The sequence below is a fragment of the Miscanthus floridulus genome, chromosome 2, assembly GCF_019320115.1.
Source record: "Miscanthus floridulus cultivar M001 chromosome 2, ASM1932011v1, whole genome shotgun sequence".
Taxonomy (NCBI): Eukaryota; Viridiplantae; Streptophyta; class Magnoliopsida; order Poales; family Poaceae; genus Miscanthus; species Miscanthus floridulus.
This window is the reverse complement of record NC_089581.1, coordinates 173946445-173964301: the sequence shown is the minus strand read 5'-3', so window position 1 is coordinate 173964301 and position 17857 is coordinate 173946445. Positions and strand designations below refer to the sequence as shown.

General features: G+C 44.2%; 1 protein-coding gene across 1 annotated transcript; it reads right to left on the bottom strand.

The window, feature by feature from the left end:
• Positions 1–1992: 1992 nt before the first annotated feature.
• LOC136540728 (NADH dehydrogenase [ubiquinone] 1 beta subcomplex subunit 7-like) lies at positions 1993–5853 on the bottom strand. The gene is made up of 2 exons (XM_066532741.1): positions 5421–5853; positions 1993–2242 (listed from the first exon to the last, which is right to left on the bottom strand). Exon 1 carries the CDS (start codon positions 5775–5777, stop codon positions 5451–5453), a length of 327 nt encoding a protein of 108 aa, XP_066388838.1. The 5' UTR covers positions 5778–5853; the 3' UTR covers positions 1993–2242; positions 5421–5450.
• Positions 5854–17857: the final 12004 nt, after the last annotated feature.

The window sequence follows — 17857 nt, the reverse complement described above, 5'->3', positions numbered from 1 at the left end:
TTTTCAAAGTCTGCAAACCCTCATCAATGTGGACAATGTTGGTCTACAACCGAATTTTCGAATAATTTCTAGTAGCTATTTGTTAGCTGCTTGAGATCAAATAGTTCCATAATCGACTTGGTACCTTGTTGTTTTCGCGTACATACGGTACATGCGTATAGCAGCGACCAAAAAACCAAATGAAAGACTTGCAAGCAGACAGTAATCTTTGTTCCCCTTCTCTCAATCTACCTCCGATCCGTATGAGCTTTCTTGCATGAGGATAAAAGGAAGAACAGTGATTATTCGTCAAAGTGGACGAATGTTTTCCTTGTTTCTGCCCACAGTACAATCATAACGTGGACTGGCAGCCCTTTCTGGCATGGCCGTTGTACCGTCGCTGTCGTCGTTAGGAGACCAAGGATTATTATTCGAGGGTCAAAGTTAGTTGGATCCAAAAGCCGCAATAACATAACGAATCGTGCATGTACGTTCATGTAAAGTTACAGTACGTTATATTTTCGTCCTGTTCTGCTGCAGCACTACTTTTCAGCGTTTTTTTCTCTCACGACCATGGTTCTGTCTCCCCCAAGTTTGGTCGCACGGTGGACCTGCATCGGCCAACACTACCTCCGTCCGTCGCTCCCTGCAGTCTAGGGTTTAGCCGTTTAGGTGAGTACGACAGCTGCACTGGACGGAATGTAAATAGTACTAGTAGGGAGGAGGAGGACCCATGCATGTTTTCTCCGTGCCCATCATCATTCCCCTGCCCCCCGCACGGCCGCCGCAGCACCCATTCCCATCTCCCCTAACTCGGCCAGTGCATGCAGCAAAGCCCACGGTGCCGCTTCTACACGTTAGGCCACGAACGTTGCACATGCATTGCTCTGCCTGCCTGGCCTGGCCCTGGGTGCCTCTGCAAGTCTGCATCCTAGAGTAACTGTGATAAGAAAGTACTGCTGGCTGGTTTATGTGAGAGAAAAATACTGTTTCGACTAGAAATTTACGATCGTTTACGACAAGCCACAGCCAAACGAACAGACTGTCGCTGTTCGGCCAGCCAGCGCGCTGCCAGGATACAACAGGGATGCGACCGATGTGCACAACACACCAGCTGGGATGAATGAACAGGAGTACAGGACGGACGACAAAACTACCAAGGGATCCGATGTCAATTTCGGCACGGCTAGTGGGTTGCACTGAACTGAATGTACCGTTTGAGGAGCATGAATCGGTTCCTCCCGGCCGGCGCTGGGGAACCCTGATACAGAGCCACAAAGTCAGAGATGCTCTCAAGCGCGGTCCCCTTGCATTGCAGGCTTGCAGAGCCATAGGTTACACACCACACCACAGCGAACACGCCGTATGGACCGTGGCCGCAGATTAAGGAATACAATTAAAATATAAACACTCGCAAACAATCAGTTGGTAAAACGCGACCACGGGCCTGTTCGATTGAATTTATCATCAGCTAGAATCTACAGTATTTTTCCTCTCACAACAAAATAATTTTAGTCGACTTTAATACCAGCCGAACAGGCCCCACAACTAACGAGGGAACTCAGGTTCAGACACATGCTTATCGATGCACTAAGGGCACTCTAAATGCAGAAACCATCATAATTTCTATAGATATTAATTATACTGTCATCTAAACGTTTTGCTGATATGGTAAGATAGTTATTGAAGATTGAGAAAAATCATAGAAACCAGATCTAAATTAGAAATCATGTCTACATAAGAACCAAAATATGAATAGATGTGATTTATAGAGAATAGAGAGAGAATATATATGATTGAATAAAAAAATATTTTATAGAAACTATCTATTAAAACCACGGTTCCTATATGCAATGTCTATATAGATTAATAGGTATAGAAACTACGTGTAGTTTCTAGACCTGGAGTGCCCTAACACAACAGTACCACACAACGACGGCATGCCAGGCACAAGTTGCTGCAATTACCATGCCACAGTAGTTGGTTTTAGGCAGCAACCCAAGCAGACAGATATGAGTCAGTCTACACCACGGATTGTATTCAAAACTTCAAGGCGCTATTCAGTCTTCGGTTATAGGACAAGAATGTTTCCTTATTCCATCATCAAATTGAAACTTGAAGATGCCCATCAGGGAGAGAAGGGAAAGGGAAGAAGACAACAGTTAACTTTATGCCAAATTCAAACACATGTTTGTTCACACAACAAACATTCAGGATCCTTTGCACAGCACAATGCCTCTGCACGCTGCGATAACCAGCAGACCTGCACGTCCAAAACAAATCCAGCTGGTTAATAGGACTGAACAATGAGCATGTGCTACTCAAAAAGTGAAATCAACATGAGTGTCCGGACAGGCACTACTGCCATCAAGGAAACAAAGACATAGCAAAATTGTCCCACAGCCACAGGTAACATGGTATAACAGTGTTATGTTCCAACGCTGCTTCAGGTCAAAACAAATAATGGCATAGAATAACCAACCCGACCTCCTAATAGGATGATGAGAAGATTTTTATTCCCAGAATCATCTGACACGGCCCTATGGGCTAGGCGTCAAAGGTAGTGATGCATTCACATGGGAGACAAGCAAACCAAATGGTCCATATCATCAAAGCCACGATGACTATGGTTTCAGTTTCCAAAATAGTAACAAAGAAAGCATCTATGGCAACTCAAATTGCAGCTCAAAACCAAGAATTTGACCTTCAGCTAAGATGCACATCAACACCATTATTCCTAACCCAGACTAGGGTGTGTGAACAGCCTAAAGGCGTGCAACGGCTTCATCAACAGTGGCAGCTACCGAAAAAAAGGTACCTGTGAAGTTTCACCCAAAGGGTGTGGGGGCGGGGGGGGGGGGGGGGGGGGGGGGGGGGGGGGGGGGGGGGGGAGTCATAACATAACTCTGAAGATGAATTTCGTAAAAGGCAAGTGTTGGGAGTCCCTCCAAGGTAGTATTGACAAAATAAACACAAATGGACATTGACCAGCCAGAAGAGACTAGGTGTAGGTGTACTACTGTCATTATTATTATGTCGTTTGTTTCATGCTGTCGGTTGTCACAGGTTGCAAATGGAATTATCAGACAAGACTGCAGAAAAGCTAACAAGACATGGTTTACAGTGGGAAGGTTGTGACCATATGATCCAGATCAGATCCAAAAGATTCCTTGAATATCACATCCGACATGTTTCAAACATCATGCATTGGATGCGCACAGAGTAAAACTGCATGCTGACAGCAGCTATTGTTCACACAAGCACAGTTCCTATTCCCTGTCCCCTGGTTTCCACAACGATTGCTAATGTTAACCAGATCAGTTACATCGCGCTGAGTTTGTATCCAGCCATAAGCAACACAAGGAAAGCTAATATAGTAAAGAAATAGAACTAATAATTAGGTGTGGCAGATGGAAATAAAAATTTACCGGCACTTATCCACTTAACAGGCCATGTTATGCTTGTAACTGCAAACCCCATTGTAAAGTTCAACCAGTAGTTATCCTGTTCAGTGGAAATATCTGTGATTGGATACAATGCCCAAAAGCTTAAAAGTAAAATCTCAATTTCACTACAAGGTTACCGTTTTCACTTCATTAAGGGGTTCCTCATCCTACAACTAAAGGAACAATTGCAAGATAGTCAAGGCAAGCCCAATGGGCAACAGATGAACAGACCTGCCTGTAGCAGGCTAGCCCCTTAGGCTAATAAATTTACGTTGCTTACATAGGAACAGTGATGTGGTAGCGGACCCAGGGTATGCCTAGCAAAAATATCTCATATTTAATATGGTATATATAATTTGAACCCAGCAGAAGCTGACCCCAAGCAAGGATCAGGCGAGCGGAGGGATGGTCTGCAGACGGAAGTTGAACCTTTTTAGTTTGGACCTTCAAAATCTACCTAGTACTAATAATTTGGTCTAAATTTTAGGGTAGGCCTAGGCCTACGTGGCTTTTTAGTTTGGACCTTCAAATCTACCTAGTACTAATAAGGTCTAAATTTTAGGGTAGGCCTAGGCCTACGTGGCCTAAGGCTGGGTCCGCCCATGGCAGTATATTGTATTCAAGGATCAGTTTGGTATTGCATTTTCCTGCTATAAAATGAACTCATAAGAACCAGATTAAACTGAAAGAACAGGGGTTTGTCGCAGAGTATTTAAGATCAAATGCTATAATGCACAAGTAGCGTGTTGAAGAGTTCAACTCAAAGGGTCTGGAAAATCTCTAACAATGAAGCTAAAAGGAGTTCTTTTGTTTCTTCATGTGGCATCCCCCTGAAAACGAGTATATTACCCCCACCGACCAAAAGACCTAACATTCTGGAAATTACTGCAAAAGTGCTAAGTGGTGGTACCATAAAAAAATTGTGGTATGAAATGGCAACTCCATTTTATTTAATCGATATGACACCTCAATATGTTATAAAATGAAACTTGGGCAAGTTCCTTCGAATTCAACATTGCCTGCAGCAACCTGTAGATATAGTTGAGAAATATTCTGCTTATTGGCATAGGTAAAGCTATGATATGTTTACCGTACAGGTTTTGATTAAATTTGATGCTTCACTGCAATGATGTGCTTGGAATGACATGCCTGCATAGCTAAACTAAATTGCTAACTCTGTACATTGTCCGCTTTAATTGCACAAAGCTTCCGATATCAAAATTGGTTCAATAAACAAAAATCTAGGCCTTGCTAAACCACTGTTTCTTCCAGTGACTTGAGAAGCTACATGCCAGAATAGAGTTCTAGTTCTAATATCACCAAACAGTAATCTAGACTCTGTAACCAATTTGAGGTGGTTTGGGAACCCTAAAAATTCATGTCACAGGGCAGCAGATATCATGAAGTTCCATTAAGATTCCTACCAGCTAGACTGATCTCTGAACATTTTAGCACTGTTGTGTACTCATGATACATGAACATCACAACTCAAAATATATAAACCTACGGACTATACAACAGCATAATGGTTGGAACTGCAGCTAGCACTGGGCAGCAAAAAAAAAGTCTGGACTGGTATGAGATGTTCATGTATATCAGTGGCTTGATTTTCATCGCAAATTCTTAATATTCGCAGCAAGCTAGCATCATGCTCCCAGGAATCAAGAGTCACATTTCTGTGTTCACCCTACCTAAATTAGCTCTGCAAGTGCTACTCGGCAACAGCAGCTCCTGAAAACCCTAACCATTCAGTCAGGAGCTTAGTCTGGAATGTCTACAAATTAACCTAATGTCCAAACCATATCTGACGGATCACCCGCCCAATGTTGCTTCCCCTGACAAAAGGGCGCACGATTCGCCACTCACGCAATCAGAATCCCTAAGGACCTGACACAATATGTGGCCTTCACATCCAAATCACGAACTCAGTCACAGCAGCCGAGCTAAATCCCGAAGAAAAGAAATTCGAAACGGCGCGGCGGAGTCGGGGCTCACCTAAATCAAGCGGATCGGGCCCGGGCCGCATCAGGCGAGCTTTGCGGTGGCCGGGATGAGGCCAATGGAGGCGCCGCCCTTGACCTTGGTCTCCTGCGCCTCGCGGATCTTCTGCATCTTGAGCATCCGCTCCATGACGAGCTCGTACTCGCACTTCTCGTAAGCGTGGCGCTCGGGCTCGCACTTCCAGGGGAGGTAGAACTCGGCGACGCGGCACTTGTTGAGCGGGATGAGGAGGTGCGCGCACTGGTCGCGGTAGGCGAGTGGCACCCGGGCCTCCGCCATCTCTGCCTGCGTCGCGATCTGGGGCTTCGAGGAGCCGAGCTCCACGCCGGCCGCCACTGCTGCCGCCTCCATCTGTCACTCTCTCGCCGGCGAGGTCGTCCTGTCGATGAATTCGGTGTGGCTTGTGGTGGGTGGTGAGTGGACTGGATCTGGGGACTTTGGGTATGGGCTGACTTGGGGCCTGCGATGGCTTTCGGCCCTTGATTGTGTCCTGGGCTGGAAGTCTGGAACGGCGGAGACGCATCAAACGGGTTTAGTTCCGGCCGGGCGCCTTTCCCGTTTTCATTTCTGATGTACGCAGTGTATATTATTATTATTACAGACCAGTTTATAAGTGAAAAAAATATCATGACTCACGAGTCTAGCTTTGGACTGGCGTAATTTAATAGCCTGGCTGGCATTATTAGGCCCGTCTCAATATGATTTTACGAGAGTTTCATGGGCATTAGATAAGTTGATACGACATTAGATAAAGAGGGATTTGATAAAAGTTTAATGGTATGAAATGGGTTTTACGAGGATGAAACTTATCTATACTATTTCTAACACATAGGAGTCTTTAAAACAGTGGGATAAAACCCCCACTAAGTGTCTAACTTTGATCGATTTTATATTAAAATTTATAATATCTAATAAATCAGTGTTAGAATATATTTTAGAGAAAATTTGTTCAATGCCATTGAAATCTATACTCTTTTCGTATGTGCCATTGAAAGTTATAATTTTTCCTCTGTAAGGGACCGCGACGTCTAAGAAGGGGTGAATTAGGCAACTTAAAATTCAACGTCTAAACTATAGCCTCTTTTTCTAACCCTAGCAAAACCTATGCAAAAGATAGACCATCTAAATGTGCAACTACAGTTTTGCTAGTGTATTGCTATCTCTACCGCAAAAGGAGTAATGTAATCAATGTAAATGCAGAAGCTTAAAGACCAAGGTAGAGATATGCAAACTCTCATCGACGACTCCGATATTTTTACCGAGGTATTGAGAAGCGCGCAAGCTTCCTCCTAGTCTTTGTTAGAGCCCCTCGCAAGGAATCCCTCGCAAGGGCCAAGCTCTCGGTCGGGTAACTCCGTGGATAGCCTCGGGCCTTTCCCATGCGCAAGTGGGTCTCCGACGTGTCTTTCGGCAAGCCTCTCTCGGATGCTCCTCGCCATCTTCACTATTAAACTTCCGGCCGAAACGCCGCAGGCCTTGTTCCCTTCCGGTACACAGTGGCGGCCACACCATAAACGCGGTTGGTGTAATCTCGTAAGACTATGAGCCCCTCCGATGTACAATAATGGTGCGTGCAAGCACCGAGTGGTAAGAGGTATGCAAACCTCACTAAACACTAGGCCTAAACCTAGAGCAAGCGCATAAGCGGTGGTCTAATCAACCTAAACACTTCGTAAAGCACCTACGCTAATCACCTAATAAAACACTAAGCACTATACAAGTGGAGATCACTAAAATGGTGTATCAACACCCTAGGTATGTTTCCTCATATCCACCCTACTCAAATGGCCGGTTGGGGGTCTATTTATAAGCCCCACTGAGAAAGTAGCCGTTGGAGATGAAATCCTATTTTTCTGCTACTGACCAGACTCTGACCAGCATCCGGTCAGCACTGACTGGATGCGGCCGGTCACAAAAATGACTCTCTAGAACCTTACTGATGTTGACCGGGCTCTGACACCCAGCGTCCGATCACTTTGCTGCTCAGCGTCTGGTCCAGCATCCGGTCCAGCGTCCGGTCACCTCTGTGAGCTCGTTTCTTCGCGATCTTGCGTCCGGCTTGGTTTCTATCTTTGTGCTTAGACTTTGCTTGATATCTTGGGTCTTCTCTTATGCTTCTAAGGTCTTGCTTATGGTGTTGATTATCGGATCATCACGTCGCCTTCGTCCAAGTCACGTCTTGCATCCTATTGAACTATAAAACAATCACTTGCAAATTCATTAGTCCAATTTGGTTGTGTTGGTTATCAAATACCAAAATCCAAAGTAAATGAGCCAAGGGTCCATTTTCCTTATAATCCCCCCCCTTTGGTGATTGATGACAACATGACCAAAGCAAGCAAATGATAAAAATTTGGAATTTAAAAACTATCTACTTGCTAGGATGCAATGCAAGGGGCAAGGTTATATGATGCTAAAAGACACTACTTGTAAGACTAAAAGATACTACATAAAAACTTATCTTGCCCTTACAAAATGTCCCCATGTAGCATTATGGATTTAAGCCTTGCTTCCTACAAATTTCCCTTGTTACATAGACTAATCCATAATCCACTATCCTCATTTTCTCGGGCCATTACCACTTGTAAATTATCTAGCTTATGGCCCTACAAATTAATGCTTGCTTTTAGTTCTCTAAATTCTCTACCTTTAGAATCAAACATCAAAAAGAAAGACATTAGTAGTACAAGAGAGGGTCAAACTTTGTGATCCTTTGTGTGTAGAGTGGAATAGGTCACAAAATTTAACTCTCACATTATATAGATTAAGCTCCCCTAAATATATGCATACATATGGTAGAAAGCAAGGCATATGCATATTTGGGTAAATTATTGCTCAAGGAAATTTAATCTATATAATGCATGAAGAAAGCATATAAATATCAAAATGAAATCAACATGATGATATCGTTTAGAAAAACCACATGTGGACACCAATTTGATTTCTACCACTTGCAATAGGTGGTGGATATTTGAAGTATGATGCTTAACTCTAGGGACTTCATTTTCCTTGCAATGAGACTACTACACACATGATAAGCTTGAAAAGGTGTTAGTCTCAAAGCATCCAACTTGTAGAGTAACCTCTCCCTAAATTTGTGCACACAAGTGTGGGATACTTGTAGAAGTCATGCACATTGATTTTAGAATCAATAATACTACTTGAAAGATGACATCTCATGAATGTGAGAATTATTTTTTAAGATGATATTTGGGAGAAATTATCTACAATTTGGACTTTGGTACATATTAGATGAACAATCAAAAGACAAGCTGTGCCGTGCTCCTAAACAATTTTAAACCATGCAGGTTTGCTCCAAGGGTTAAGAATGAAACTGAGCAAGCCTAACATAAGATATACCTAGTGTATGCATAACAAAAGATATAAGCATGCAAATACAAACAGACATGAAAAGTAACTAGATGCTTTAGAGATACCAATTTGTAAGAAATACCACTTGTAGAAAATGTAAATTGATACTACTTGATGGAAGTTGAATCTAGTTACCTAACATGAGAAGGAAAATTTGGGTCCATAGTATTCACTAACCCACTTGGTAATGATTTTGTCCATCATGATGCACCCCATGAAATACACCCATACTTTGCAAAGTCTCCAAATTTCTCGAAGTCTATTGGACTTCTCATATTCCTTTCGAGATCCAAACCTTCTTGGTGCTCTTCATGTTAGAAATGATTTCCTTTGGCACCCAAAAGCGTTTGACCCCATTGTTAGCTTGCTTATTCACCTTGATGGCCACCACCTTGTCATTTTTCTTCTTCTTTAACAAGTATGGTGTAGAGGCCTTCTTGTCCACCTTATTGGTGTAGGTGTTGGAGAGCTTGCTTGTTTGCTTCTTCTCTTTCTTCTTTGCTCTTCCCCCATTCTTCACCTTGCACGCATAGGACTTGTGACCTTCCTTGTGGCACACGTAGCAAACCACGATTTATCCTTCATCAAGCTTCTTCACTCCCTTGACAGTGCTATCTTGATGAAGTTGGGCTTACTTCGTCTTGCCTTTCACTTGAGTCAAGTCCTTAGTGAGGCGAGCTACTTCTTGCTTGAGTTGCTTATTCTCCTTTTGCAACCTCTTGTGTGCATGTATCTACAACAACTTTCTCAACACAAACTTGGTTGCACAAAGATGAGTCTAAACATAAGTCATTACAAGAAGTAGAAGCATCCCTTTTAGGCATGTTAAAGATAGAGCTTTTCTTTTTAGATACCTTGGTGGGGGTTGTACCGATGGTTTCAAGATTAGCAACTTTATTAGTTAGAACATCACAATGTTTGCACATAGTTTCTATTTTAGCAAGCAAACTTTTGTAAGCATCTTGTGATCTAACTAACTTTTCTTTTAATTTTTCATTTTTTTACAAATTGCTCATCATTAATTGTGCATGTATTTGTTGTTGCACTAGCCTCAAGTTGCTCAATTTTAATAGATAGTTCAACATTGAGATTAGTAAAGTTCTTATATTGTTCAAGCAAAGTTTTATATGCTTCTTGTGAACTATCTAGCTTTTCTTTTAATTTTTTGATCTTCTTTTATTGACTAGTGCAAACTTTAGTATAATTAAGATTTTATTACACAATTTCATCATAAGAAGGCATTTCATCATTACTGTCACTCTCACTAGAGGATGAGCATTTGTTACCTCGTGCCATAAGGCACACACGAGAAAAGCTTGATGATGAGTGCTTATGGTTTCCCCTCTTGTGATGGTGTTCTTCTTCACTTGAAGAATCATCATATGACCTTATTGATGTGAGGGCTTGATTTTTGCATGCCTTCTTCTTTGTCTTGGGTGTGGGCTTATTTAGACAAACTTCTACAAAGTGCCCCAACTTGCCGTATCCATAGCATCCTCTTTTTCTTTGCTCATTTCTTTGATTGGTGAAGATGATATCTTGAATTTGAATGGACACACCCTTGACATTGAGCATTTGGATCATCTTCTCTACCTTATTGATTAGTTTGATTGAGTCTTCATCAAGGTCAGAGGTGGAGGAGGAAGATTGATCATCTTCACTTGAATCTTCATCATCGTCCTCATCTTCTTCTTCATCTTCACTTGAGGAGCTTGAGCTTGAGCTTGTCTCAACTTGCTTACCCTTCATCTTTTTTTCTCGCTATATGCGAGCGCTTTGCCTTTGCTTGATGAAGAGGCTTCTTCTTGACCCATCTTGCGTGATATTTCAAATACCACTATCTTGCCAATGACTATGGCCGAGGTCATGGTGCTCAAGTCCTCCATGTTGTGAAGGATGGTGATGATGCTTGCATATTTCTTTTGTGGTAGCACAGAGATGATCTTCCTCATGATGTCCGCATCATCTAGCTTTATTAGGCCTATTGAATGGAGCTCATTGATAATTAGATTCAAACAAGAATACATATCACGAACAAGCTCATCATCATTCATTGTAAAGGAATCATAATTTTGTTTAGCTAGACAATATTTTTGCTCACGGACATTAGATGTGCCATCATGGAGCTCTTGGAGTTTTAACCAAATTTCATGTGCCGTATTTAAAGTGAACACTTGGTTAAACATGTCCATACTAAATGATTCAAACAAGCAATTTTTAGCTCTAGCATTGAAATAAATTTCCTTTTCTTCACTCTTCGTAGGTTTATTGGGATTCTTAATGGTTTTCATCCCATCACGAGTGACTCTCCAAACACCCAAATCAACCACCTCAAGGTAGCAAGCCATTTTAGCTTTATAATAGGGGAAGTTAGTGCCGTCAAAGTGCGGAGGACTAGAGGTATCCATCCCAATCACTTTAAAAAGTGTCGGCTCAACGGCGGTTAAACCAAAGGTCCAAATTGAGCCAACCGGCTCTGATACCACTTGTAAGGGACCGTGACGCCTAAGAGGGGGGATGAATTAGACAACTTAAAATTCAACTTCTAAACTATGGCATCTTTTTCTAACCCTAGCAAAACCTATGCAAAAAGATAAACTAGCTAAATGTGCAACTACGGTTTTGCTAATATATTGCTATCTCTACCATAAAAGGAGTAATGTAATCAATGTAAATGCGGAAGCTTAAAGAGCAAGGTTGAGATATGCAAACTCCTATCGATGACTCTGGTATTTTTACTGAGGTATCGAGAAGTGTGCAAACTTCCCCCTAGTCCTCATTGGAGCCCCTCGCAAGGAATCCCTCGCAAGGGCCAAGCTTCCGGTCGGGTAACTCCATGGATAGCCTCGGGCCTTTTCCACACATAAGTGGGTCTCCAAAATGCCTTCCATCAAGCCACTTCTGGATGCTCCCCGCCGCCTTCACTATCAAGCTTTCGGCCAAAACACCGTGGGCCTTATTCCCTTCTGGTACATAGTGGCGGCCACACCACAAACGTGGTTGGTGTGATCTCGCAAGACTACAAGCCCCTTCGATGTACAACAATGGTGCGCGCAAGCACCGAGTGGTAAGAGGTATGCAAACCTCACTAAACACTAGGTCTAAACCTAGAGCAAGCACATAAGCGGTGGTCTAATCAACCTAAGCACTTCGCAAAGCACCTACGCTAATCACCTAATAAAACACTAAGCACTATGCAAGTGAAGATCACTAAAATGGTGTATCAACACCCTAGGTATGTTTCCTTAGCTTCACCCTACTCAAATGGCTGGTTGGGGGTCTATTTATAAGCCTCATTAAGAAAGTAGCCGTTGGGGACGAAATCCCACTTTTTTGCTACTGACCGGACTCTGACCAGCATCCAATCACAAAAATGGCTCTCTGAAACCTTACAGATGTTGACCAAACTCTGACACCTAGCGTCCGATCACTTTGCTGCTCAGCGTCCGATCACCTCTATGAGCTCGTTTCTTCATGATCTTGCGTTCTGCTTGGTTCCTATCTTCATGCTTGGACTTTGCTTGATATCTTGGGTCTTCTCTTATGCTTCTAAGGTCTTGCTTATGGTGTTGATCATCGGATCATCATGTCGCCTTCGTCTAAGTCATGTCTTGCATTCTTTTGAACTACAAAATAATCACTTATAAATTTATTAGTCCAATTTGGTTGTGTTGGTCATCAAATACCAAAATCCAAAGTAATTGGGCCAATGGTCTATTTTCCTTACATCCTCGTTGACATTGGCTTATAATTTTTGTTCTGTATGTGCCATTGTCGTTACTTATACACACACGCTATTAAAATCTATGGCTGCCACTGCGTGTCGTGCCACGACCACCGGCCGTAGGCCGCCTAGTCTCACCTCGCTGCACCGGCTGCCACCAAGCCCTCCCCGTACATGAGTGTCACGACTGCTAGGCCACCCTCATCATCCATGCATGAGCATCATCCTTGTGTGGTCACGATAGGGATGCTCTGGCCACAACAGCTGTTACCAGGGCGAATGAGCTGTAGTGGCATTCGTGTGATGTTTGGGAGCGTAGCACAGTGTGGGCATTGTTCCTTTAGGATGACCATGACCACGTCCACGACGGCACAACGTTCGGCCCATTCCCAAACTTCTCACATCGATCATCGCGGCTATACACTCCCCATCAACGTACATCCCCCACCTCAAGCGTCGTGCATCCCTAATATGGTTGAAGAAGACTCCATGTGCATTTGCATTCTCATGGACTCCAACGAGATTGTTTTGAGGATTTTTTAGGAAAGTCCAACAAGATTATCCTGATGGTTGAGAAAGACCCGTCATCGTGATCGCATTCGTGGTGAGTTAGAAGAGGAATACGAAGGCAATGCAGCTCAGGAGGTGCGGCCGCAGCTACTAGAGTGTCACGTCGCCCCCTCCTCTGCCTCCCTCATCCCTACCAAGTAGGTGTGAAGAGTGCATAGTCAGCCATGTCATGCGCGTGTGGATGACGAGAGCATGGTGGTGGCGAGTGCAGGCCGGTGGATGTGGCACGTGCGAGGGAGGAGAGATAGACGACGGTGGGGTGTGTGCGTGAACGACGAGCATGAGCCGGTAGCCATGACAACATGGGCAGTGGGGCATGGAGTACTAGTTGGTGGCGGAGAGCGTAGGCTATAGAAGATGCAAAGCAACCGATGATGGCATGCGTGCATGGATGGGGCGAGGGCGGGCCGACGTTCATAGCATGTGAGGGCAGTGAGTACTCAATGATAGGAGCACAGGAGATGCCGGTGATGGCATGCGTCGGTGGCCAGGTGGTCGTGGCCCATGCGGTGGATAAAGGATGGGGATAAAAGGGGGCTAAATAATGAAGATTTAGGGCTATAGCTAGAGATTAATGGTGATTTGAGGCTAAGTAATGTGGTCTAATAAAGAAATTAGGCTCACTATGAGGGCTATAGCCCCGGTAGCCCCCCCCTTTGGATCTGCCCCTGCACATGGGTGACAAGCATGGAGTAGGTGAGGCATCCAGTGATGATGCTCGTGAACGGATGATGAGCGTGGCCCAGCAGTTGTGGCACCATGGACGATGAGCGCTCCAGTGGCATCGGGCGTAGGGTGGTGGGGGCTAGGCGGCAGGTGGTTGAGGCGTGGCAAGGAACAAGGACCGAGCGCGAGGGAGGTGAGACAACTATAGACTTTAATGACATGTGGTGTACAAGTAACAGTAACGGCAGATAGTGGAATAAAATTATAAACCAATGGCAATGAAGAAAAACTGTAATTTTCAATGACACATACAAAAAGAGTATAGATTTCAATGGCAATGAGCAAATTTTCTCTATATTTTATGGTATACCTAACGAAACTTATTTGATGTTGTTGAGGATGATATATATTTTTTATAAACTAAATCAAAATAAAAAAATATGTACAATAATAAAGCTAAAATGACTAACAATTTGAAACGGAGAGAGTATTTTTTTTCACGATCGGGCCATTCACCCGTATTTCATTAAGAGGGGAAGTTTCAAACAACAACTTGAGACAGGCTTGATGGCTAGTAGCCATCAAGGCTGACCAAGGAACCACTTCCCTAGCTACTGGATACACACAATGTGATTACATGACTACTGAGTTTTGTGACCAAAACGGATAGACTACAAAGAGCATCCCAATCATCAGCCTCTCAGACTGTACAATTCCTAAGCGCCGGATGCCATCGGCAAAAATGTCCTATTGTTCCTCTCCTTCTAGATGATCCATGAGATGAGCAACATGAGAGAGTCAAAGGCCGACCGGACAACAACATCTAAACATTGCCACTGGCAAAGCCACTAGGACGCTAGATCCTCAGTGCTAACCGGTGCCAGCACTGATAAGTCAATAGGTGCTAGAAGAGAATACCAAAGTTGTCTAGCAAGGACATAGCCGATGAACAAGTGATCACCGGTTTTAGGCTCCTGACCGTAGAGGACGCAAGTGTCATCATCCTGTAGCCGTGTCTCTTGCGCCGTTCTGCGATCCAACGCCAATGATGCAGCGCTAACCAGAAGAACTTCACCTACATTGGTCCTTGGTCTTCCACAGTTCCTTCACTCCTAGAAGAGACGACGATCCAGCGAAGAATGATTGGTACGTGGATGAGGCTGAGTACTTGCCATTAGCGGTCCATCTCCAAACAAAATGTTCTTCCTACAGCGGATCAAGGACGACATCATAGAGGATGGTCCACACTCAAAGGTACCAACAAATCACCTATGTGGTCAGGGTTGGCACACCGACAATGTCCCATGCCCACCAATTTTGGGAAATGCCATCTTTGATCGATCTCTTCTTGCCCGCTCTAGAGATGGCCGCATACAGGTTTGGGGCGTAGCGGCACAGAGGGCCAACAGAAAGCCCAACTATCTGTCCATGGCCTTGCGAAGACCCCATTGCCAATGTTCACCATCATGCTAATGGCAGCCATCGCCACCACTAACTTCTTAGGCCTCAACGGTAGCTTCGACCAGCAGGCATTTGGCATCGTCCTGCCGAACCACTACCACCGCAACCTTAGCGTGAAGCCAAAGAAGTGTAGGTCCAGTACACCAAGGCCACCCAAATGTGTCAGCCTATGGACCATAGGCCAGGCGAGCCTGCATTTACCTCTGGTGGTTGTTGTTGTGCCGGACCAAAGGAATGCGCGGCGGCGTTTGTTGATTTTGTTAGATTGATCTCTAATTCCAAACTAGGCCCAACAACCCAGTTAGGCCTTTGATCAGCGCCCTAATCGAGGACGCCTAGCCCACTATGGCTGGAGAGCCCTTGTCACACTACACAATAAATAGAGGTGGGGGCCAACGACTCTGACTACGAGGTTCGCCTGAGCCGAGCTCCTCACCGACAAACCCTAAACCCGATCTAGTGAGGGGCGCAGCCAGTGATAGGAACCACCTCCACCACTGCACTGCACCACCATTGGTCTTCATTGCCGGTCGCCACTGCTCATCACCGACATCGTCTTCACCGACCATCTCTGCCCTAGCGCAGACACCAACGCAACGCCCATGGCAGACGCCTCTGGATCAAAGGCCTACGATGGTCAGTAACCTAGCACTACTCCTCCCTCTAATCTCTGTCTAGTTCATGTATTAGGACAAGCAATTCATTTACAAGAAGTACTCGGCTAGATCTATGACCTTGTGATGAGAATAGTTTAACAATGGTACCAGAGCCAAGTTTTTCTAGGGTTTTAGATCTAGAATGGGTGAACGATAGAATATAGAGTAGATCCATTCGGATCTAAGAAAAGAAGAGGGTCACCGGACCCTAACCCTAATTGGGTGAAGAACAGAGAAAAGAAAGGGTCTTGGATCTTAAAGCCGAAACCTAACCCATGAATCAATCACGGGGAAGAAGAACAGTGAAACCCTAACCAAACCCTAATATCGATCCTAACCCCATCCCCAACCCTAAATCGGATAGATCCGAGAAAAGAAGAAAGGAAAATCAAAGGAAAAGAAAAGGGGAAGGGGAAGAGACCTACCTCACCGAAGCACCGTGCTGCCCCCTCGTCGGCACGTGGGCAGGTGCTCAGGCAAAGGGCGCCACGACTAGGCCGCTCGACGGCGACGTGCTCACCCGCTGGGGAGCGCACATGCCAGTGAGAGGGCCGGCGATGGTGTCATCATCGTCTCTGTGCCATCGTAGGACCGAGACAGAGGAGGAGAAGAGATCAGGGTTAGATCTAGGGTTTTGGATTGGATCAGGGCACCGCCACCTAGACCGCACGACAGCGGCGTGCTCACCCGCTGGGGAGCATGCACGCCAGTGAGGGGGCCAGTGACGGTGCCATGGCTACCGCTCGTCACTTGCTCATAGCTCGGTTGCTACTCGCTACGCTGAGAAGAGAGGCAAAGAGAGAGAAAGGATGGTAGAGAATGACGCTAGGGTTTGGAACGACGGTCGGCAGGGGTTTTTGATATCCCAAATTCGATGCTTGGTCGTCGGATCTGGATGAACGGGCAGCATTGATCGGACCGGCGTCTAGCCCAAGTGGGAGAACGCGGGCGGGCGGCTTTGCCGACCTAGGCCCAGGTCGTGGCCTGGGAGGCACAGCCCACACGTCAGCGGAGCTAGGCCAGGCTGATTTCTTGGTTGGGCCAAAGGAATAGTAAAGAAATGAGTCATTTTTCTTTTTCTTTTTCTAGTAAATATTTTTTTTCTGAAAAATGGATAAATGGCTTAAAGTAAATAGAAAAGAGAATTTTCATGTGGGTAAAATTCATTAAATTGAATTATTTTTCCGCTGCGTATTTAAAGTTGTTATTTTCATTATTAAATTTGAACCAACGGAAGAATTTAATTTTGAAAAATGGATATGTTTTTAGTTTATCATAATATTGTTATTATTCTGACCAACGTTGATTAATGGAAATATTATGATGTTATGTCATGCATTAATTCTATTTCTGTCCAACGGTGATATAGAATTAGTGTAGAGGACAATTGTATGTTTTAATTTTAACCAACGTTGGAACTAAGGCATGCAATTATTATTATTATGTGTCGACACAGAATTTTCGTCCTGTGCTGAGAACACACGCAGTAAGCCGGAAGGGTCTACTCGATGGAGCTGTAGATCCGCCTAGCTTCAGCGTAGGGATGGTCGATCCTACGCACTCCTCCCGAGACGTGCTAGTCAATTAAAGACAGAACTTACTGGTATGTCAGACAATCCCGAATGTGTGGCTCTGAGAGCCGATATGAAAGAAGACCGACTAAATAGTTGATTCTAGCATATTCATGAGAATAAATCGGTTAAAGCTCGTTGGGTTGTATAAGAAGAATCGGTTATCATTCAAGATAAATGTCGTTATTTGAGCAGATATTAATCAATGACAATAAGATGTCAATAATAATTGGTTTATGCTAAGCCAATGATTACAAGCAACCAAACCCCTTTTTATATAAAGAAATAATTCAACACTATTTAACCGTTTAATAAAGATAAGTCTAATAAACATGTTAGATCTCATCTATCGCTATGACCAGTGGGGCATGAGGCAGAATCATGTAGGCCGTAATACAATAATAAGATCAT

Coding starts and splice junctions, on each gene's coding strand:
- LOC136540728 (XM_066532741.1), bottom strand. CDS start 5,777: ATGGAGGCGGCAGCAGTGGCGGCCGGCGTGGAGCTCGGCTCCTCGAAG.